This window comes from Corvus kubaryi, unplaced genomic scaffold (genome assembly GCF_017639235.1).
Source record: "Corvus kubaryi isolate FWS band 111438036 unplaced genomic scaffold, C.kubaryi_AGA036_p1.0 37367, whole genome shotgun sequence".
NCBI classification, from domain to species: Eukaryota; Metazoa; Chordata; class Aves; order Passeriformes; family Corvidae; genus Corvus; species Corvus kubaryi.
Genome location: NW_024581119.1, coordinates 5,306,597 through 5,328,530, shown reverse-complemented (window position 1 = coordinate 5,328,530; position 21,934 = coordinate 5,306,597). Strand labels below are relative to the sequence as shown.

Genomic DNA, 21,934 nt, shown 5'->3' with positions numbered 1-21,934 from the left:
CAGCTCTTCCAGAAAGTTTGAACGGAGGGGGAGGAGCAGGGACTGCAGCAAATGCATCTCCAACTGGGATTAACCTGGAATTGCTGCTCCTTGGCCAGCTGCTCATCCGGGATGGTTTGGCGACACCACCGCGAGGTTCCCCAAGCTGTTTAGGTACCTCAGCTGCCATTCAAATTCCTGGGAGGTAATTCAAGTTTGGATATCTGAGGAGGAGACGGGGATTAACCTGTGCTGTGGGTCTGCCCTGAGATAACACATTCACGTCACCAATCTCCTTCATCTTGGAGAGGAGACAGCACAGCATGAACTGGTCACAGCGGGTCTCCTGCCCCTTCCCACCTCACAGGCAGGAAGGCAGCTAAAAGAGACAGCTGAGAGTTGCCAAGGAGAGGAAAAATGAAATAGAAGCTGAAGATCAGAAATATTTTTAAAACGCCTCAGATGCGGAAGAATTGCAGCCATGCTGTGAGGTAACCAGCAAATAGAATTTAATTATACGATACACAGGAGTAATGGAGCTTGTGAGGCTGAAGTGCGATTTCCCAGTAATAGGAGGACAGCGGGGATCCCTGCTTGGGCTGTCGTCTGTGTTCACGGAGAGCGGGACGGTGCTGCAGGGCTTTCCCTGCCTCCAGAGGGGAGGGAAGGACCACAGCTCCTCCACCTTGGAGGATCTGGGCTCTTCTCGGGGTGTCCAGCACGTGGAGCCTTTGGAGCAGCTGGGAACTGGGATTCTCTGGATCGGGGGCACATGGGCTTGAAGGCAGTGACTGAGGTCAGGCAGAGGAAAGCTGTGATCCCAGCACATCTCTGAGGGCAGAAGTGGTTTGTGCTTCCCTGTGCTGCTGCCCATCTTCCCAGACTTGTGAAAAGGGTGGCTTAGGCAGCACCACGTCCAAGGTGGGAGGTGGGAGGAGCCATTGTTGATCCAGAGCGTGGCTATAGATGTGACCTTTACGGTGCTGTGGGTTTATTTTTATTATTTTTCTCTCCGGCTTATCCACAATCTGTCAGAGCAGCATGGGGACTTCCAGGGTTTATTGCAAAGTGTTTCCATTGCCATGTTCGCCTCCCAGCTGAACTTGTTTGGTTTTATTTTGTTGGTTTTTCACCTTTAGGGGGTTTTGTTTGTTTGTTTGTTTTTTACAAGGTGCTCTGCGTAGGGTGTGAGGCAGGGACACTCCCACTTTGTGTGCAGCTCTAGACCTGCATGTAAGTGTGGCTCCCTGAGTGCCAGGGGAGTACAAGAAGTGTTATTTATTCCACGCCGAGATGTTCCCACCAGGCTACAGGATAGTGTCGTGCTGTGTGTGTGGCTGGTGTCGCTCAGATTGGGGTGGGACATGCAGGGGTCCCTCAGCAGGAGCGAGGAACAGCTCTCAGTAAAATGAGAAGCCCCAGCGAAATCAGGCCTTTAGAGAAAACACTGCATTCTTAAGGAATCAAAATACATGGGCTTTGTGTCTTTCTCCCTGTCAGTTTTGTTCTGAGCTGGTTTTAGACCATCTCAGAGTCTCACAATTCCTGCTGAGAAGCCCTCCCAGTTTGTAGGAGCACAGGCACTGGAGATGGAGCAGGACCAGCTCAATCCATCTTCCAAACACCCCTTCTCTTGCAGCCCACCCTGATTCACGCAGACCCCGTGTGCTGCACACCCTGGGGCTTCTCCAGGCTCTGGGCCGTGTCCCCATCAAGGCGTTTTATTTCCCTGGAGAGCTTTTTTCAGTGGACGAGGTGCGGTGGAAAGGTGGGATGGGTTCCATACATATCCTCCACCCTTTCCTCTCCATGGAGGGTGGGGTCAGGTTTCTGCTGTCCGGAGCTGAATGTGCAGCCCCTGGGTCTGGTGGGGTGGGAGAAGGTGGGTGGAGGAAGTAACGTGGCATCGGTGGCAGGCAGGTCCCCGAGTGGCTGTGAGTCCAAGGCTCAGCTGCCAAGCAGAGAGTGGAGGGAAGTGACAGATGGCCCAGGGCACCCCAGCCCTTGGCTGGAGCACAGGAATTCCTGGAGGAGGTGGAGCAGTCAGACAGGGCAAGAGACGCTGCCTGTTCCCCTCTCCTATCCTCACCATTCATGTCCCGAGGGGGACGAGGAGCTCCATGGAGCACATGGATCTATGATGAGGCCAAGACAGATGTGCCCAACACCTGGCTGTCCTGCTGTGTCCCTGGCTGCCCTGCCGTGTCCCTGGCTGCCCTGCCACCTCCCTGGAATCAGCAAATCAGTTCAGATCTCCTCCTGGTGGGATGACGTGGATGGTGATGCATCCTGGTTTCAGGGGCTGACCTGAGACCTGGGGAAACCCCGGGAGAGCCTGGGGAATGCATGGGCAGGTGCCTGCCTGTTGCTTAAATTTCCCTGGAAGGTTTGTTCCAGACCTTCCTGCAGCGGCTCGCTGCATTGGAACTGAACATTTGAAGATTTGGCTGGAGCAGCAGGTACAATGGGCTGGAGTGAAGCTCATTAGTTCCCTGGGAACCCCTTGAAGTGCAGGTCAGAGCCACCAGCAGGGGAAATTGGTTGAACAATACAGGAATCTCACAAGGAGGATCTGAGCTCCAGGGCTGCAGCAAAGCCAGGAGCATCAGAGGGGCTGAGCCAGGCCAGGCTCTCAAAAAATCCTCCAAACTTGCGTGAACTGGGGTGAAATGCTGGAGCTACACCTGCATCCCATGAGACTGTGAAAGGAAACTGCAACCCTACAGGAGTGGGGCCTTCAGAAGGGGGGTATGGAGGGAGCAGGTGCCAGCCAAAGGCACACGGGACTGTTTCTTGGAGTTGGGATCATGGGCAGCCCCACCAGCCTTTTCCAATGCCTGGGGGTGTTTTTTGCCAGATCATGTGGAATTCTCTGTCTCTGTGGGGTACCTGACCCAGCTCTCAGCAGTGCAAACAGGAGTGGGTTTGATATTCAGTAGTAAGGAAAACAGATTGTTTCTACATAGCCTTTTATTTGGTTTTCTTTCAAATAAAACCCTGTGTGGAAGTTACGACTTTTACAGTAGGAAATACAGAGAAAATACTTTTTCCTGCACGAGAGGTGTAGTTAAGCTGTGGAACTTGCTGCCCCAAGGCCTTAGCAAAGCATTTTGGACCAGTGTTAACACATACCTGAGCACACGAAGCTGTGAAAGCTGTTTGTGTGGGAAGGTTCAGGTACCAACAGCCACCTTACTCTGGGGTGAATTGTTTTTCCCTATTGCAGCTCCATCAGATTCCTTAACTTCAGGAAATAAATAGTCCAAAGAATGACTGGATTGGAGGTTTGTGAAGATTTTTCTTCTCTTGTCGGATGCTCCCCAAATTGGACATGTTTGTGAGAGGTTCAGAAAAAGTGCATCAGCCATGAAGGGCTGGGGAGGAGAGCAGGGAATACAGACGGATTCAGTTCTGAACTTTAGGGACCAAAGGCTCTGTGCTGCCACTAGAGAAAAAAAACCTCTTCAAAACACTCCAGTGCCGAGTTACAACTTGGAGGTGCCTCTTTTCCCTTCATTAGCCAGGCAACACAGGGATATCATTCTCTTTGCTCAGCAGCACAAACCCCTCTTCTTTCTCTCCCCTTCTGCCAGTTGTGTTTCCTGCTAAGAAGCAACTTTTAATTGTCTGGTACCGGGGCAGAGCTTTTTCCTGGGAAGAGCTGCCTCCTGCGTGTTTCTCTGCTCTTCCTCTTGAAGCTTCCAGTGCTGAGGCCTTTCAAGGCACCTGGAGAGCTGGATTCCAGTGTACTCCAGGCATGTGCCTGTCCAAAGTTGTTTGCCCCAGAGAATCTCCTCCTGGGTTATGGAGACTCCGGTTTTCTACGGGGTTGAAAGAGGCACAGCAAAAATTAGCACACCCAAGCTTTCCTGTCTTTTTCCATTATGGTTTTTAACCCAGAAAAATGTTTGAGAGAAGTTTCAAGGATCCTCCAGACCTTCACCCTCCAGCACCAGAAATTCCCAGTAGGGACAACAGCTCTGGCACTGGTTTGTGCTGCTGCTGTTCCCAAATGCAGTAGGTGCCTCTCCAGTGGTGATTAAGGCAATTTAGGTCTTAGCAGACATTTTACACGATTTTGGGGAGTTTTCCCTCTCCATGCAAAGTTGAGCTGTTCTCGCCGAGGTGGTCTTCACCCTGTACAGCAATAGGAGAATGACAAATTCCAGCCAGGACTGGCTCCTGAGTGGGGACAGTTCTCCACAAGCCCTGCCGGATATCCTTCTCTCTTTCCAGGTCTGTGGGCTGTGGGAGAATAGCCAGTTGTGTTTTCCATCTCGGAGCAATGAGCTGGCAAACATCTCTGCTCCATCTGTTTTCTTTCACTGATGGATTCTTTAAAGTTAGACTGTGGTCCCACAGGGACACACTCAACTAATCCTCCGCTTTTAAGATTTTATTTGGGCAATAAATGGATGACAAGGTGGTTTGCGAGTACATAATACAATAAATGGGTTTATAAATGCAACTTTTTTGCAGAGCACTGTAAAATAAAATACAATACCACTCCGCCATTTAACACTGATCTCTGCTTCATTCATATTTCAAACAGTAATGTGCCCATTTTCTCATCTGGGAAGCCTCTTAGGTTTTTTAATACATTTTTATAAATTAACCAGGCACAGATTTAATAATAATGTGCATTCGTATGGCTTTTTTAATCTCTGAGGATCTTGGATTGCTCTGCACACTTACCAGTGCAATATAGAAATTCTGTGCCGAAGGATCCGTTTGCTCTCTGCCGAACTGCAGCGGGAGTTTGGGTGGCTCAGGAATGCTCGTGGATGCATCGAGGGAGGAGGCTTGAACTCAGCACTCATGGCAGGAGAACGTGGAGGGAAAGGTGCTCCCTGGGTGCCCAGGGCAGAGTCCTCTGAAAAGAGGTCACAGGGATGTTTGGGATGGTTCTGAGCCTGGAAATCAGGATGCAGAAAAACAAACAAAATGCTCCTTCACGTATTTCTTCAAACTTTTGGGATGCAGCATCCCTAGACACAGTGAAGCCAGGAGCATGGAAAACCTTGGGATCTTCTGTCTGCGTTGCTGCTTTCTCAAGGCATCCATACACAGCAGGCAACTGGACCCACCAGAACAGGAAACTTCTAAGCAGGAGGATGAGGTTTCTCCATCAAAGTGTGTAATAACCAAAATCTCTTCGATTTGGTGACGTAGGATCTTCTTCTGTCACCTTGCTGGCCAACTTAGGGAGATGTTGAGCTGCTTTCCTCGGAGAATTTCGTGCTCTTTGAAGAGCTCCCAGCTGAGTTCTTTGCTTCTGGCATCCCCAGGTGAGATGAGGCCTTTCCAGCGCTCTGCCTTTCCCAGTTCCCACGTTTTGGTGTCACTGACAGTAGGATATCTGCCACTGAGGTTGCCCATTCCCCATCCCAGAAAGAAAAACTTTCTTTAGGAGTTAAAGAGTTGTAGAGTAGAGTGAAACTCATGGATATAACATGCAATTGGAAGAATTATTTACAGGTAGCAAGTTGCCATCAGTGTGGAAGGAAAACATGAGAAAATGGAAACGTGTTATTTATGTTAATACAAAGTTTTAAAAATTTAATTTAAGAGACCAGCTGTTTCTGCTTCTCTTATAAGAGTTTAATTGGTATATAATAGCATAGTTAATTAAATACAAATCAATAGCTTAAACCAGCTAATTGATATTTAATATGTATGGGAAAATATAACTTAGTTGTAATATCATTAGCTCGATATTAAATAAGCAATGGAATTGCAATTATGCCTTTACAACGATTATAAAGTTTATCGTTCTTTAATAAACTTGCAATTAGACAGGGTGAGCTGAAAAATTATTAAACAGGTATTATTGGGCTATTAAACATTTATTATCATTCCTGGTGGGATACAGCTACACAATAGTACACATTATGATTATGTTAATAAACCCTTATTACAGCTTTGCAGCTTCAGCCTTTAGTGCACCAGTGATCGGATATTTTGCTCCCTTCCTCAGTGGTGAGCGAAGGAGTTGCCTTCAAATTGAGTGAGGAAATACCATACAATGAAAGAACTGAGGAAAAAGCAGGAGGAATCCGTAGTTTGGGCCAGCACTGAGAGATCTTTCTTCCTAAACGTCTTTCCCCTCCATTTCCCAGGCTGAGGATCCCTTTCTCGAAGACTCCGAGGTTGTGTTTCTTTTGAAGCTTTTGCTTCGTTGTCAGTGTCAATTCATGGTTTGAATTTGCTCCTGCTTTGCCCAGTGAGTGGCTCCACTGCCAGTTTGGGGGTGAATTAATGCAGGTACTTCTGAGAGAGTCGAAACCATGGTTCTGCTGTGTGTTTTCCAACCAGGATACTTTAGCTCCCACTTTGTCACAGTGCGTGGGATGATCAACTTCAGCTGTAACTACTTTTGCCCTGCTGAGAAATTCAATTGTCAGCACAAGGAATTGGATGGGATTGATTTGGGGGAGATGGGGGCACACAAGGGTTAAAACATTCTGGTTTCAGTGTGTCTTCAGCAGCCCCCCTAAAGCCAAGATATTTAAAATGCTGGGTGTCTGCTTAACTATTTTAGCTTTAGGTAGCCACTAAAAGCCAAAATGGTGAGACATCCTTAGGCAGCAGAGTCATCTTGACTTATTTTACCTTTTAAAGGCACTCTCAAGTATTTAAAGGTGCCTTTAGCTATAAAGATTTTTGCGTGTTCTCACAAATTTATGGTATGAATTATTATAATGCAGTGCTTTTGTACAGCTCCTTTCATCATGGGATATCAAAGTGGTTTATAAGTGTTAATTATAGCACCCCTTAGGGAGGCAGACGGGAGACAGGCACCCACACCAGCCTGCTGAGCCAGGCTCCAGAGGGGCAGGAGCCCACATTTCATTGGGATCCTGCTCAGCCTGAGCCTCCCTCCCTCTCTGAGGGCTCAGCTGGGCCTGGGGCCTGTTGGGCAGCACAGCCCTTGCATGGGGCTGGAGCCCCTGCCCACGACCTCTTTTTTGGGAGCTTTTTGCTCACTGCAGCGGGAAGGTGACAGCTGGACACCTGAGTGGTGGGATTGTTGTCCCAGGACACTGCAGCTCCTGCTGCCCCAAGCTCGGGGGCCACCATCATCAGAAGCACATGGAGCTGCTGGAGAGAGTCCAGAGAGGCCACAGAGATGCTCCAAGAGCTGGAGCCCCTCTGCTCTGGAGCCAGGCTGGGAGAGCTGGGGGTGCTCACCCGGAGAGGAGAAGGCTCCAGGGACACCTCAGAGCCCCTTGCAGGGCCTAAAGGGGCTCCAGCAGAGCTGGAGAGGGACTGGGGACAAGGCATGGAGGGACAGGACACAGGGAATGGCTTCCCAGTGCCAGAGGGCAGGGATGGATGGGATATTGGGCAGGAATTGTTCCCTGGGAGGGTGGGCAGGCCCTGGCACAGGGTGCCCAGAGCAGCTGTGGCTGCCCCTGGATCCCTGGCAGTGCCCAAGGCCAGGTTGGATGGGGCTTGGAGCAGCCTGGGACAGTGGAAGGTGTCCCTGCCCATGGCAGGGTCCTTAAGGTCCGTTCCCACCCAAACCATTCCATGATCTTGGTGATGTTTGTGCTCATGGCCTGTGCAGGGTGTGGCACCCCCCTCATTCCAGGTCTGTGTCCAGGAAAACCGAGCCAGCATCCACACACAGGGGCCCTGCATGCACGTCTGAGTCAGAGCCGTGCTGGCTTGCTCAGCTCCGCTGTGGGCTCTGCTGCCTTGTCTGACGCTAATCTAATTGTGTTGTTTTAATTACTTTGATACCTTGGTGCTCGTCGGAGGCTCAATAGCAATCGATGGCGTTTTGTTTTCCTATCAATAAAGACATGAAGGCTCTCACCTGCTTTGCTGGCTCTGCGCAGTCGGGCCCGGAGGCTCTGGGCGGGCTCTGCCAGGCACACGGAGTGTGTGTCCCCACAGGATCCTGCATGGAAACCCCCCAAGGTCAGCAAGGTCTTCTCGATTCTCGTTATCGGGCAGGGCTGAGGGAGGCAGCCTGAGCTGGGTGTCCCTGCAGTCAGAGGCATCCCACACCCTGCAGGCCGACACCTTCCTGTTTGTGCAGACCATGGTGGAGCACATTACCTCTGTCCTGCAGAGCAGGAGAACGGGTTCCCACCATCACAGGTTGCTCATTACCCCTTCCTGCTAATTCTTCTGGTGGTTGATTCATCTGCCCTGATCTTTAGACATCTCCACCTGAGTTAGTCACCACCTTTTATGGCCGATGAGAGAGTTACAAGCAGCCCCAAAGACGTCATGAAAGGTGAAGTGAGTCACATTCTGGAGATGCCTGCTTCTCTCCAGGGCATTTCCTCCAGGGCAAGGCAGATTTAGGGGAGCAATTAAATTTCAGCTTACTCTGAGTATCTTAAGAGACTTTCTTTTGTCTGAGCATCACCCTCAGTGGGTTTACATGTGTGATTTGTTTTGGTTAGATGCTGGTTCCTCCCTGGTGGGAGCCTTAGGACCAGGAGCCTCCTGCAAGGTGGAGCTCTGTATGATGTTAGAGGAAGTGCTTTAGCTGGGCTGGTGCATACCCTGAGTGCCCTGGAACCAAAAGAAGTCTGGTTTTTTCTGGGTTTAGGCTCAAATTCTGCCTCATACTGTGCACAAGAGGAGGATATAACCACTCTGCTGGGATGCCATGGCAGCGAGCACTGTCAGGGAGGGATTCTCTGTATGTGTGTCTATACCCACGTGGATCTGGGGATCTTCCCCGCACTTCACATCACATCACATCACACTTCCCTCTTCCTCTGGACACGATCCAGACCCGCGATTCAACCCCGAGTTTGCCTCGTGGCACTGAAAGCCAAGTTTGCCAGGCAGCTCCTGCTCCTCTCTCCAGCCACCGCTGCGCTCTCCACCCTCCTGCTCCGCGCCTTCCCCTCCTGTGCGCGGCACAACTTCCCAGCGCTCCTTCCTCGGCAGAGGGGGCTCTGCAGAGTCCACAGCCACATTAAGTAAACATCAAAGGGGCTTTGATCAGCGGGGCTCTGCAGAGCGCAGAAGCCCCCGAGGAGCTCTGCAGGTCCGCAGGCAGCACTGGGGATGTGGTACCTTAATTTTCTGCACTGTGACACGGGAGAATTTGTTTGAAGAATGAGAGCTCTCTGCCGCTCTGAGATGCGCACGGGGACAGCGCCTGTGCTTGCAGCCTACTTCTGGAAAAAGCCACGCTCAGATCTCTCTGTTTGTTACCAAGAGTCAAAAAGCCCCATTAACAAATCAAGGCATCAAAGGCCTGTGCCTCCTCAGACTCTGGCATTCTCCTGCTCATAGGGTCACTGGCTTGCTTCTAAAGAGAAAGGTTCCTCAGGCCAGCGTTATCTTCCCTCCTGAGGGCCATTTCCCATTTCACTTTGCTGCCCACTAAGGGAGAAAGGGCTAAAAGAGTCCTGTTGTTGCAACACACTGCTGTGGAGGAAGATGCAGCTCATTCCCTCACTTGGAATAGAGGAGTGCTTAAGGGAGGGGACGGCCACCCTCCTGTCTCCAGACACACTGGCTTGGGGCCCAGCCAAGCTTAGCTTTGTGAGGCTGACCAAAGACTTCAGCTACATGCCCACCTCACTGGTGCTTTTCCTGAAGGGTGTCTCCAGCAGGATTTGCTCCCTGCAGCATCCCCAGGTTCCTGCTCCTGTCCCCAGCCCAGTCTAACACCGCGCTCTCTTCTCTTGCAGAACTGGGGCTCCCGGGAAGAGGATGCTGCCTAGTACTGGGGTTCATGTACAAGGAGAAGTACCGCAGGATGACTGAAGGTGAGCAGTTCCCTCACCTTCTCTTCTTCTTCCTCTTTAGCAATCTCATTGTGAGGGGCCTCACCTCTAGGGATGTGCTGGGTTCTTGTTCCCACCCAGGAGAAAATTCTACTTCCCCTTTGATCTCTGGAACATCTCAGAGGGTGTGGATGTGGGGAGCCCCCTGTGTGAAGCTGCAAGAGAAGAGCAGGAGCTTCATATTTCCATACATCCAAAATCCACTGTCTTTTCCTATGGAAGGGATTTGTCACATGGGAAGCTCTTGCAGCAATTGTTGCATGTACTCTTTTTATCCTAGTTGGGAGGTAGTGGTTAACCTGACACTTCCAAAATCCCAGTTTCCAGTGCCTTTGAACCTCGCAGAGTCGCCGTTATATTGCTCTTCAAACTTCTTCTAAAATTTCCCTATTTTATATTCCACTCATTCCCCAAGTACTTTATGAGCATTGATTAATCCATAGAAATATCATAAATAATTATGAAGCATAATAACTAAACAAAAACCATTTATGCTCCGAAGAAGTGGCATCCTTGCTTCTGGTAGCTTCTCTTCCGGGAGCCAACCCTGGTGCAGCACCTTCTGATTAATGTTGGATGAGAGAAGGAAGCCCAGAGCCCTGTGAGATGGGAGGGTCTCCAGGATGTGTCACGGAGAGTTTGGCTTCTGTGAGGTCACTCTGGGAATTGGAAACTTGACCCAAGCGTGGATTTAACCATTTTTAGGGGTTCTGATTGGAAATAATTGGGACAAAGGGTGTGATCTCTTACCCTACTGTGTTTCCTTTTCTGGGAACATCCAAGGTCAGGCTGGATGGGGCTCTGAGTAACCTGGTCTAGAGGAAGGTGTCCCTGCTCACTGCAGGGGGGTCAGGCTGGGTGACCTTGAAAGGTCCCTTCTGACCCAAATGATTGCATGATTCTTTTTCCCTGCATGGGATGGGGTTTTGCCAGCAGTTAGCCATGGGGGCATCTGCTCCTGCAGGAAGCCTTTTTCCATGAGAGTAAAAGGCGAGTTTGTTTCCATGGAGTAAAACTCTCGCAGAGGAAGTTTATGGCTCAAATATCTGTTAGAAGATCAAAGGTTCCTTCACGCTCCCAGGAGCCCTGATACTGAGCTGATAACATGGGGAAAGTACTTCACAAGACTTCACCTCATGCTTGTTAATTACCACACGCTCTTTAAACATTGATTAGAGGATGTTTTTAATGGGAAGGGGTCGCCCCATGGGACACCAGCGCTGTGAGAAGGTGCAGCCTCCCTCTCAGTACCTTCCTGTCCCTCAAGCCTCTTGGACAGGCTGCTGGTGGCTGTGCCCAGACCCTGGGGATGCTCACAGGGTGTTGGAGAGCTGGCAGGACCCTGGGCACCCTGCCAATCCTTTGGGATTGCTCTGGTCCCCTGATGGCTTCAGAGCCTGCGTCAGCCTACGAAGTGAGGCCCCTTTTCAGGCTGAGCACGGCTTTGTGTGGAGAGAACAAAGACCCATGAAAGGCCAAAAGTAAAGCTTTTGTGAGGGAAAGGGAACAAAGTGTTCCTGCCTGACGTGCAGCCAGTTTCTGGCCCCTGCAGGCTGCAGGGCCATTATGTTTAAAGGTACAATCTGCCAAAAACAAAAGTCAGGGGGATTTCCATGGCTACAAAGACCACCTAGGACTTGTGTTTTCACTAGAAGCAGTTCCAGATGACAGTTGCAGACATCCAGCTTCCCAGGGTTTTGGTGGACTGCCGTGCAGATCCACACTGTATGGTGTGTCAGCTGGGGTGGGGTCAGACTTCTGGTCGTCTACAGGAATTTCCTGCCCAGGGTGCCTGAGGCGGACTCTTTGGGCCAGTTCCCTTGCCAGGGTGAGGAGAGAGAGCAGCTCCCCTTTTCTATTTGTGCCAAGTGAGAGCTTTTTCTCCCTTCAAAAAGAGTCTAGAGAACAGCCCTGTCAGTAATTACAGGGGAGCTGAAGGAACTGAAAGCACAGGAAGGCAGTGGGACGGTGGGATAATACGAGGTGTGGGAGGTTTCTTCCATCCTGGAGGAAACAGGTAATTGCAGGGACCATTAGAACCTTCCTGTCATTTACTGGAGACATCTACAATAGCTTGGAGGTAGATAAGCACAAGAGGAGTTAGAGGCCTTGACAGTGTGGAAGAATCATTTACTGATGGGAAATCATTTCTTAGGTTGGATTTTGGGAGAAGGTTCTTCCCCCAGAGGGTGCTGGGCACTGCCCAGGCTCCCCAGGGAATGGGCACGGCCCCGAGGCTGCCAGAGCTCCAGGAGCATTTGGACAGCGCTGCCAGGGATGCCCAGGGTGGGATTTGGGGTGTCTGTGCAGGGCCAGGAGCTGGGCTGGATGATCCTGGTGGGTTGCTCACACCTCAGGATATTCTGTGATTCTGTGAACATGGCTCTTCTGGCCGTCTCCACAGAGAACATCCAGGCTGGATGCTCACAGACCAGTTTGGGAACCTCTCCCAGCGGGGTGAAAGAGATGTGGGTTAGAGATGCCCAGCAAGGGTCTGTGGTGGCATTATGCTGTTTGTTGACCAGCTGCAAGGGGTGATGTCCATTAGCACAGCTGGTTGCAGATGTGGCTCTTCCAGCTGAGGTGGGCCCCAGGATGAGGAGCCAAGACCCGTGTCCATGGACGTGCCTCTGCCCATGTCAGTTCCATCAGCTCCTCATCCCAGTCTCTGTGTACGGGTCAGAGAGGTCCAGGTGTGCTGTTGGAGCCTCTCCCAGCTGTCAAGCACCACATGATGGGCACAGCAAACCCAATGTGGGCACTGTCCTTGCACTGCTGTGCTGTGTCAGGTGCAACCACTTCTCACTTTGTAAGGGCCTCAGCAGGAAAAGTCTGGATTTGGGGGTGGAATTTGGCTGGGGAGCACAAAGGCACAGCTCCAGTGTGGCTGCTCTGCGCTCATCCCTGCTCTGTGATTGATGACGGGCTAGTCTCGTGCTGGGCCCGTGCTCTGGTGTGCACTGGGAGCTGTGGGGTGGAATGGAGCTGGTGACAGTCATGGACAGAGGGAGAGGGAGAGCTGTCTGCGGTGACGGCCGTGCAATGAAGACACTTTGGAGTTAATCCTCCACCATCTGTCTTCATTCTGCTAATAACCCACTCAATCAGCTGCTGCCTACTGTTTGTTAACATTCAGAAACAGATACATAATCAGGAGGAGCATGCTGTTAGCTCAGGAGAGGCTGGATTGCTCCTTGGGCACGGCTCTCCCATGGCCACGAGGGTGGAGCAGTGGGAGCCACGGCAGGCTGGATGTCCCCAGGCAACTGCAGTGCAGGGCAGGTGGTGCTGGGGCTGGAGGTGGTGCTGGGGCTGGAGGTGGTGCTGGGGCTGGCAGTGGGCTGAGTTACCCTACTTCTCCCAGGTGCCACCCTGATTCAAGGTGATTTTGGAGTAGAAAGATGTTCTCTAGGAGGTGGGTCACCATATTCCCCCAAGAAAAAGGGTTTTGAGCTACGATGAAAATTTGGGCTTGTTTTTCTATTCCCACTTCTCCTTTCTCATGCAGTTCTCTTCCCAAGGGCAGGCAAGGGGTGTGCTGGAATAGCTCTCTCTGCTCACCCATCATGCTTGGTCCTTCCCTGTCCGTGCCTGCCGGTCCCAAGCTGGGCTCGCTCTGCTCTCCCCTGCAGTGGTCCAAGGCAGGAATTCAGATGCTGCTCCTGCAATTTTGCTTCTTCTCTCCTGCCTTTGACTACTTGCCAGATCCAACTCAAGTCATTAGCAAGCGTCACTGCAGCAATTATGGCACTTTTTGGCTGCCATTCATAAAGCTACTAACGGGAACGATTAAGCGCTGAGAGGTGTCAGCCTTCACCTCCACCACCTGTTCCTGCCAGCCACCAGCTGCTGGAAGCTGCCTACAACAACGTCCCCCCACACAGGGCAGCGGGGCAGGGCAGGTCTGACCTCCCCTTCCAGACACTTTGCTGGCTCTCGTGTCCTCACATGTGGAGGGCAGGTGGCATCTCCATGGGATGGACACAGCTCTTGGAGTGTGAAGGCTGGGCTTCATCCTCGTGCCCAGCACGGAGCGGTAAGCACGGCTGGGGAAAGGGACAGAAGGATTTGGTGCAGTATCTTCCTGCTGGAGCAGTGAGTGGTTAATGATCTGTGCCCAGGGGAGGACAAACCCCCCTCTTCAGAGGGATGCAAACACTGCCTGCTGTGCCAGGAGAAGGCTGTGCCGCAGTTATCTCCGGCAGCAGCCGCTCTCCGTTTGTGTCGGGGCTGGACTGTGCATTCAAGGTGCCTCCATTCACCACACAAAGCACAGCAGAACCAGCAGCCTGTGCTGCAGAGCTGCAGCTCCACATAGCAACGAGTGCTCTCCCTTCTGTGTGAGAGGGAGAGCCTGGCAGATCATCTCTGCTGGGTAAGGGCTGCAGGAATCAGCTCAGGGAAGGGCTGCCCACACTCAAGGTGCCATGACTTTTCTTTAAAAGCCATATGGGGCTGCTGGGCAGCGTCATACAAACGTTCAGTTTTGGGAGGGTGAAGGGTGAGGCCTTGGAAGTTTTGCAGTCTGAGCTGCAAACTCACCTTGACTCTTCTGTTGTGATGGTTTTGGATCTTATTTAAAGGCACTGAGACTAATGCAAAGCTCTGCTGTCTCTTGTTCACAGAATCCCAGAATGTTAAGGGTTGGAAGGGACCTTAAAAATCATCTGGTCCCAACTTCCCCCTGCCATGGACAGGGACACCACCCACTAGACTCAGGTGCTCAAGGCCTTGTCCAGCCTGGCCTTGGACACTTTCAGGGATGGGGCATCCACAACCTCCCTGGGCAACCCGTGCCAGTATCTCTCCACCCTCACAGTGAAGAATTTCTTCCTGATATCTGGTCGAAATTTCCATTTGTACCCATTCCCCTTTGTCCTGTCACTACAGTTCCTGACAGAGCCCCTCTCCAGCTTCCCTGTGGCTCCTTCAGATACTGGAAGGTGCTGTGATCTTCTCCAGGAAGGTGCTCCCGTCCTCTTGTCAACTTCATGGCCTCCTCTGGACTTGCTCCAACAGCAAGTTGCTGGGGGAAGGGGGAGGTCCTGAGCTTCAGGGTGCCTCCAGTCTGCAGCGAGGTTTCGGTGCTGCCAGACGTGGGGAGACAATTGTGTGTGCATACGAAAGCTGGGTTTATGGCTTGTAATTATCTCATACCCATCCTTAGAATAATTATAGCTCCTCCATTATTAATAACTGGAATTCCAGTCCTTGTCATCGATCACAAAGTGGAGAGGAAGCTCAACCCAGGGTTTGCATAATGTACCCTGGCCTAAATTGAATAATTGGTAAAATGGTGAAAATTGTTCGTTTTCCCCCCATTCCTTGGTGCTGGAATTAGTGAGATATTAGTGCAATTAGCCACTGCTTCCATTTGAGGCTGCAATCATTTGGTTTGTAATTTAGAACAAATGTAAAAGCCCACTTTATGCTTCCGAACGGATTATTTGTCCTGTTTAAAAGTATCTAATGGGGTGGCTGTCATCTAAGCAAGATGCATTTGACCCATTTCAATTTGTTTCCCTTTTAATCTGCTATCTGTTTTCCTGGATCTTTTTTTAATAAAAACATAAAGAAGAAGTGGGTGAGAGAGAGCAAAGAGGGAGAGAATAGAGGCGTTATAGATCCGGAGTTTATCATAAGCCAAAGTACCTTGAAATCAAGGTTGTTAAACTGCGGAAAGCAATAAAAAGAAAACACTATTTGGAATCATTTAAAGGGCCGAGTGCCTTGTCAATGAAAGGTTGCTCTATTTGACTGCTTCTTAATAGCTTCTCTGAGGCAATCTGCAGCTCCTGCAGGAATGAGGGCTGCAGCTCCTTCTGCAGCAGCGCTGCTGAGGGGCAGAGTTGGGGTCCCTGGGGAGCTGGGCAGCAGTGCTGAGGTGGGGAAATACAACACCAAGGAGGACAAAGAGGCAAGGAGATGGATTTAAACACCAAACTGGGTTAGAGATTTAAAGCATGTCCTAAATATTGAAATCCTGGATGATGTGGTAGGCACAGAGCGTGGATGCAGCGCTGCATGTGGGGCTGTGGGCAGATCTGTGCCCGGTTCAGTCACAGAATCGTGGAACGGTTTAGCTCGAAGGAACCTTAAAGCTCATCCCATTCCACTATCCTGGACTATTCCAAAATCCATCCCCTGCCCTGGCAGGGACACCTCCCACTGTCCCAGGCTGCTCCAAGTCCTGTCCAACCTGGCCTTGGACACTGCCAGGGATCCAGAGGCAGCCCCAGCTGCTCTGGGCACCCTGTGCCAGGGCCTGCCCACCCTCCCAGGGAACAATTCCTGCCCAATATCCCATCCAGCCCTGCCCTCTGGCACTGGGAAGCCATTCCCTGGGTCCTGTCCCTCCATGCCTTGTCCCCAGTCCCTCTCCAGCTCTTCTGGAGCCCCTTCAGGCCCTGCAAGGGGCTCTGAGATGTCCCTGGAGCCTTCTCCTCTCCAGGTGAGCACCCCCAGCTCTCCCAGCCTGGCTCCAGAGCAGAGGGGCTCCAGCTCTTGAAGCATCTCCATGGCCTCTCTGGACTCACTCCAGCAGCTCCATGTGCTTCTGATATCCCACCCCTCTTCATCCATCCCACCATGCCCTCCCATTTCTCCAGTGGAGAACAGAGGGACTCACAATATTTTTTCCTCACGGAGCCTGAGCACCCTTTCTACAGCAGCAGATTTGCAGCCCCTCTCTCTGTCAGGCCCTGTGTTACTGTCTGGAGAGAAACCAGCTGGGGCTCTGGGATGGAGTCCCTGCTCTTTTGGGAAAAAATGGCTTGCTCAGAGAAGCTGGCTGTGCCTCTGTTCCAAATGTCTCTCTGCTTGACCACCTCTGCTCCCTGCCATAGTTCAGACTGGGTTCAGTGAACCCTTTCTGCCAGGAAAACCTCTGATTAGACCGTGGCACTGAGGCGCAGTGGCATATTTGTGCCACCCATTAACAGCCCAGCAAGGCAGTTGCTGCCTCAGAATTACTTGGATTTATAGGAACACTTAATCTGGATCTTGCAAGTGACTTTTACATCTGCAGCAGCACAGGCTGAGCATGAATCTTCCTCAGCCTCAAGGATAAATAGGACCTGGTCCCTCTTATCCCTGTAAAACGTGACCTTTCTCCTCTACCAGATGCCAACAAGCTCAGTGCTGCTGTAGAAGGTCAAACTTCTCTTGGTTCTCTGGCCTGACAGTGGAAAGGGTCTGTCCTTTGGGGCAGACCTGTGACGTATCCCTTGGTTTAGCTCACACAGTGCTGGCTCTGCTCAGCCTCCTCGTGCACACAGCGGAGCTCAGCAGCCCAGAAACAACTCCAGCACCACCCCAGCATCTTCCCACAGCTTTGCCCTCTGGGCTTTGCACTGGCTGCACCCTGGAAATGGGATTTCTGCCAAGCTCTGCTCCAAGCTACAGGATCCCTGTCACAAACGGCCCCGGGAGCTGCAGCGGTGGCTGATAACTCCGGTATCCGCTGATCTCCAAACTCCCCGCGGGATGTGGTGGGAACTCTGCATTGCTAACTCTGCTGTCACTCCAGTGAAGGTGCCACCCCGTCCGGGGCTCGGCAGCTCTGTGGAGGGGGAGCTGCCCTCACCCAGCGTTGTCACCCGTGTCCCCACGCAGACACCGTCACAATTGATTAGGGCCAGCAATCTGCATTGAGCCTTTTGTTCTTTATCTGACAAAGGCGTTGGGAAGGAAGAGGAGAGTGGATAGAGCCGCTCCCGAGGAGTTGTTAAGGATGCATTGTTATCTTAGAGGTCTCGTTGATATTTCCGCCATGCTTTGTGTGTCTGGGAGATGAACAAGGCAGGGATGTAAGGGAAACCTGAGGAAAACCAGTGTAGGAGCTGCCTCTGTCTGGTGTCACGGGGAGACTGTGCCTGGGTTGGGTCAGCTGGAAAACTGGCTAAGGCAGGACCTCTCTGGCTGTGGGCTGAGTCCTGGCTGGTGCAGCATGCACAATCCCAAGGATGCTGCCGAGGGAAGGATCCCGTGTTGTCTGCTGTTCGTTCTCCCCAACTTCCAAAGGACTCTCTGCTCCTTTGGAGAGGGGGAGCAGAGTTCTCTCTGTGATGTTCCAGTCGTCTACAGCGGCTGTAGAGCGGCTGAACAACTCTGCTGGTCATAAATCCGACCCAAAGCTCAGGAGCTTTACGGTAACGATGTTGTTGTAGCAGTTAATGGTCGAAGGGTATCATTTTATCTATTGATTTGAGCAGCAGTCCCCTGTGGAAAGCTATTGCGTGGTCTTAAATAAATGAATACAATCCTTCCTCACTCCCTGAGTACAGGCATCAGACATTTCAGGAGCTGCTTCTCTGGCTGTTCAGCCTGCAGGTGTGTACAGGAGAACCTGGATCATGTGGAATCTGTGCCCCATTCCTTTGGAGGGCCCACTAAGAACATTTCAGGAATCGTAGGCTGAAGAGGGACTCTTCACAAGGGCAGGTAGTGGTGGGACAAGGGGGAATGGCCTAAAGGCGAAGGAGGGCAGGGTTAGATGGGATACTGGGAGGAAATTCTTCCCTGTGAGGGTGGGGAGGCCCTGGCACAGATTTCCCAGAGAAGCTGTGGCTGTGCCATCCCTGGCAGTGTCCAAGGCCAGGTTGGATGGGGCTTGGAGCACTGTGGAATAGTGGAAGGTGTCCCTGCCCATGGCAGGGGTGGAACAGGACAGGGTTTAAGGTCCCTCCCAACCCATACCATTCTGGGATTCCATGATTTATATCCATGGATCAACATCTAGGGTGGGATGTATGTGGGATTTATTTCAGCCACTTGAATTCCATCACCCTTGCCATGCTCCTCAGCTCCTTTCTGGCACTGACATGAGATGTGCACCCAAGGAACATGGCAAGTTGTTGGTAAAAGCTTGTCCTGTGAACTGCCCCTGGAAGCAGGCAGAGATGAGGCTGTGGACCTCACCTTGCCACAGCTGCCACCTTTTGGTGCTGTGGGCTTTGGGCCAGTTTATTTTTAAGAGGAGTTGGGGGGACATGAATGACAGGAGGCCCAAGGCTTCTCTCTGGAGATGGCAGATCCGGCTTTCCCATGTCCACACTGCTCCAGGCTGAGTTTCCCTTGGAGCTGTATCTGCTGATGGTTTCCCCCTCTCTGCAGAGCTGCTGCTGCAGCCTGGGGTCTGTTGTTTAGCTTTCCTCCCTCATGTCCATGGGACCCTGCCAGGGAGGCTGCTGGCAGCAGTGTGATCAGTGATCCCAGTCACACTGCTGACACAGAGTCATGGAATAGTTTAGGTTGGAAAAGACCTCAGAGATCACTGAGTCCAGCCGTTAACCCAGCACTGCCAGGCCACTGCTAAAGGACATGATGGCCACCAGAGCAGAGCCTGGAAGGGCAGACCTGGCTCTGCCATCGAGCCAGGTGCTGGGGATGCTGTAAATCCCCCTGGCATGGACACGATAGCCTGGCTGTGTGGAAGTCTCCAGCTGTCAAGGTGTCTGGAAGCCATTCAATCCAGATTTTGGTCAGGAAGGGGGCAGGACATCTCTACCCAAGGCTGGAGAAAGGGAGAGCATCATTTCTGACATTTTGGGAGGCACTTGTGGGGCACAGGCACTGCAGTGCACCCATGGCTGCAAGGAGACACTGGGATTGCTCCTGCCTGGTCTGAATCTCCAACCTCCCTCTCCTGGAGGCAGCCACATGCTTTCTGCAGGCAGAGATGGTTTGGAGCTGCCCAGACTGGAGCAATGAAGCAGTACCAAGCTGCTGTCACTTAGAATATCAATTAAAACCACTGCAGCCTTGTAAGTCCCATCCTGAGACACACTCGGGATCGACAAACAGCCGGGCCTGCCACTGAAATGGCTCTCGAGCCAGCAGGAGGAAATTGGCTGTGCAATTGTGAGCAGGAACTGGAGTGCTGGAGCACTTGCAGCCCAACAGGCTGTGGGGTGGGAGCTAAGACAGGTGTGAAGATGGAACCCTCTGGTGTTCCGGGCACTGGGGAGCCTTTGGTGTGCTTGGAAAAGGCTTAAATAACTCATTTTGAAGCTCTATTCCCAGGGATTCCCTGAGTGTCACATAACACCATCCCTGCAGTCCCAACCCGCAGGATGGAGCTCCTCTCCTACAGGAGCAGAGTGAGGCAGCTCTGTTTCACTGCTGTAATGACAAAATGGGATGAAATTGTGAGTTTCAGGCCAGCAAAATGATCCTGCTTCCATTCCCCAGTGAAGTGGGAATGTGTTGGATTCAAATGAAAGACACTGCCAAGCACCCAGCAACACCATGGCTGTGTTTGAGCTGACTCAGTTTTAAACCCTTCTAAAAGTCCTTTCTTTTCGTAAGGAAATGGGGAAATATGGTTGTGAAGTATCCAGCTGAATGCTGCCAGTCCTGCTTTTCTTGTTTCCCCCCGAGTTATTCGCTGTATCTGGCCAAACCCTCCCACCTGTGTTCACTCAGAGTGACTGAAGCCCATCAGCAGCCTTCGGGCTGAGGGTGATGAAGAAGGAAAGAGTGGGAATGGTCAAAAACCTGCAGGATAGGCAGGGATCATGTGTGAGGGGCAGTGTGAGTGGAATCCCCCCGGCCAGACAGCCAATTCAAGGATTATTTAATACCCAAGGCTGCCACAAGGAACCTGCAGAGAGCAAAGAACATCAGCCACAAACCTTCCCAGTTCCCTCCAGTGCAGCACCAGTCTCGGGGCCGGTATCTCCGTGCCCTTTTTACACCCCGTGTTTGCTCCTGTGGGTATTTACTCCTCTCTAAACGTATTAATGGAGCTAATCTTAAAGCATATCCAGAGATATCACTTGAGATGGATTTTTTTTTTTTTCCCTTTAACGAAGACGAAGCTTTTATATAGACGGGAAAAAGAGAAGGGAAGTGAAATGTTCAGTGACTAATGATCCTCATCAATATTCATGAGAGTCAGTAGCATTCCGAGATTTAAAATAAAGGGAGAAAGAGAGAAAGGCATTGACTCCTTTAGAAGCCAAATGAAATATTTAGGTTGACCTGGAGATAAGTATGCTGGGTCGTTGTTGCCGTCAGCTCAGACCAATGTTCAATCCTGGAGCTTTCAAAGGGGGAGCCGAGCTGCCGGTGGATTTTTAAGGAGATAGGAAAGGGCTGGGTGGGCTCACAGAGCAGCAGAAGCCTTCAGCTGAGGGTCAGCTCCATGCTGGGCCGGGTGCTGTGGCACCTCCCACACGGGGAGGGAACAATCCCTGCCCCAGGAACCTGCCAGGGTATGGAATTGTATCCAGGGAGATGCCCACAGCCAGGCTGGGATCAGGCGTGGCCTGTCCCAGGTGAGTCCCAGCTCACACCATCCCCCAAAGGGCTCCTGTCCCGGCCATGCCCTGCAGAGAGGCTGCTCTTTGGGATGGGGGATAGCCTCAAGTGCTGGCTTGGAGGGTGTAGTGGACATTGGATCTGAAGGAGCTGCAGGACCAAACTGCCTGGTGAGAACATCCTTCCTCCAGCTGCAAACAGCTGTGGGTATTGGGGAGCTGATTTGCTGTTGTGGGAGGTGTCTCCTTATCTGTTGTGCTGTCCCTACATGTTTTCCTTCCTTCTCTTCCATCCCTGCCCCCAGAAAATCACCCCAAGTGGACCTAACTTGAAGTTTTAAACCCCTCAAGATACTTGTAAATAGATGGGGGAACCTTAATCCTTCCCCATCTCAGTCTTTTGTCAGCTGGGTGGGAGGAGAAGGAAAACTTCTGCAGAAAAAAAGCTGAAATACAGGTTTGTGAGGATGTAGCTCTGGATGTGCAGCAGCGATGGTGGAGACGGAGAGAATACCAGGATCTTAACAAACAGATTTAACTGCAGACAGCACTCCAGGCCGGGAAGAAAGGCTTCCCCCACCTTCTGCATGTCTCCTCTTCTAAATCTTTTTCCTTTCTGCTTCTGCAAGTTGCCCTTGTCTCCCTCTGCTTCTGAGCCTGCTCCTTTTCACTTCCAAGCCATCCCTTCCCTCCTCCGAGTGACAGCTGTCCCACCCCTGCCGAGGTCGTCTGCCCTTGAGACCATCTTTGGTCTGTGCCCTGATAGAAGGGCCGAGTATTGACTTTGGCTGCCTTCATTAAGAGGCAGCCTTATTTGTCAACTTGTTTGTTTCCAGAGCTGCCCGGGAGATGGCAGAGCTCGCATCCCCTCCGAGCCGAGTGCGGCAAGAGTCCGGAATTAACTCCCTTTTCAAGGGTTTCCATCAAGGT

The 21,934-nt window shown here is 51.6% G+C and overlaps 1 protein-coding gene across 3 annotated transcripts in view; it reads left to right on the top strand.

Moving 5' to 3' along the window:
• KIRREL3 (kirre like nephrin family adhesion molecule 3) overlaps nucleotides 1-21,934 on the top strand; it is a 346,067-nt gene that overhangs the window by 214,071 nt on the left and 110,062 nt on the right. For 2 of the 3 annotated variants that reach the window (XM_042034425.1, XM_042034426.1), the window contains exon 2: nucleotides 9,648-9,725. The exons of the other annotated variant lie outside the window; for it this stretch is intronic. In XM_042034425.1, coding sequence (XP_041890359.1) covers nucleotides 9,648-9,725 — 78 coding nt within the window. The remainder of the gene's footprint in view (nucleotides 1-9,647; nucleotides 9,726-21,934) is intronic. 3 annotated transcript variants of the gene reach the window in all.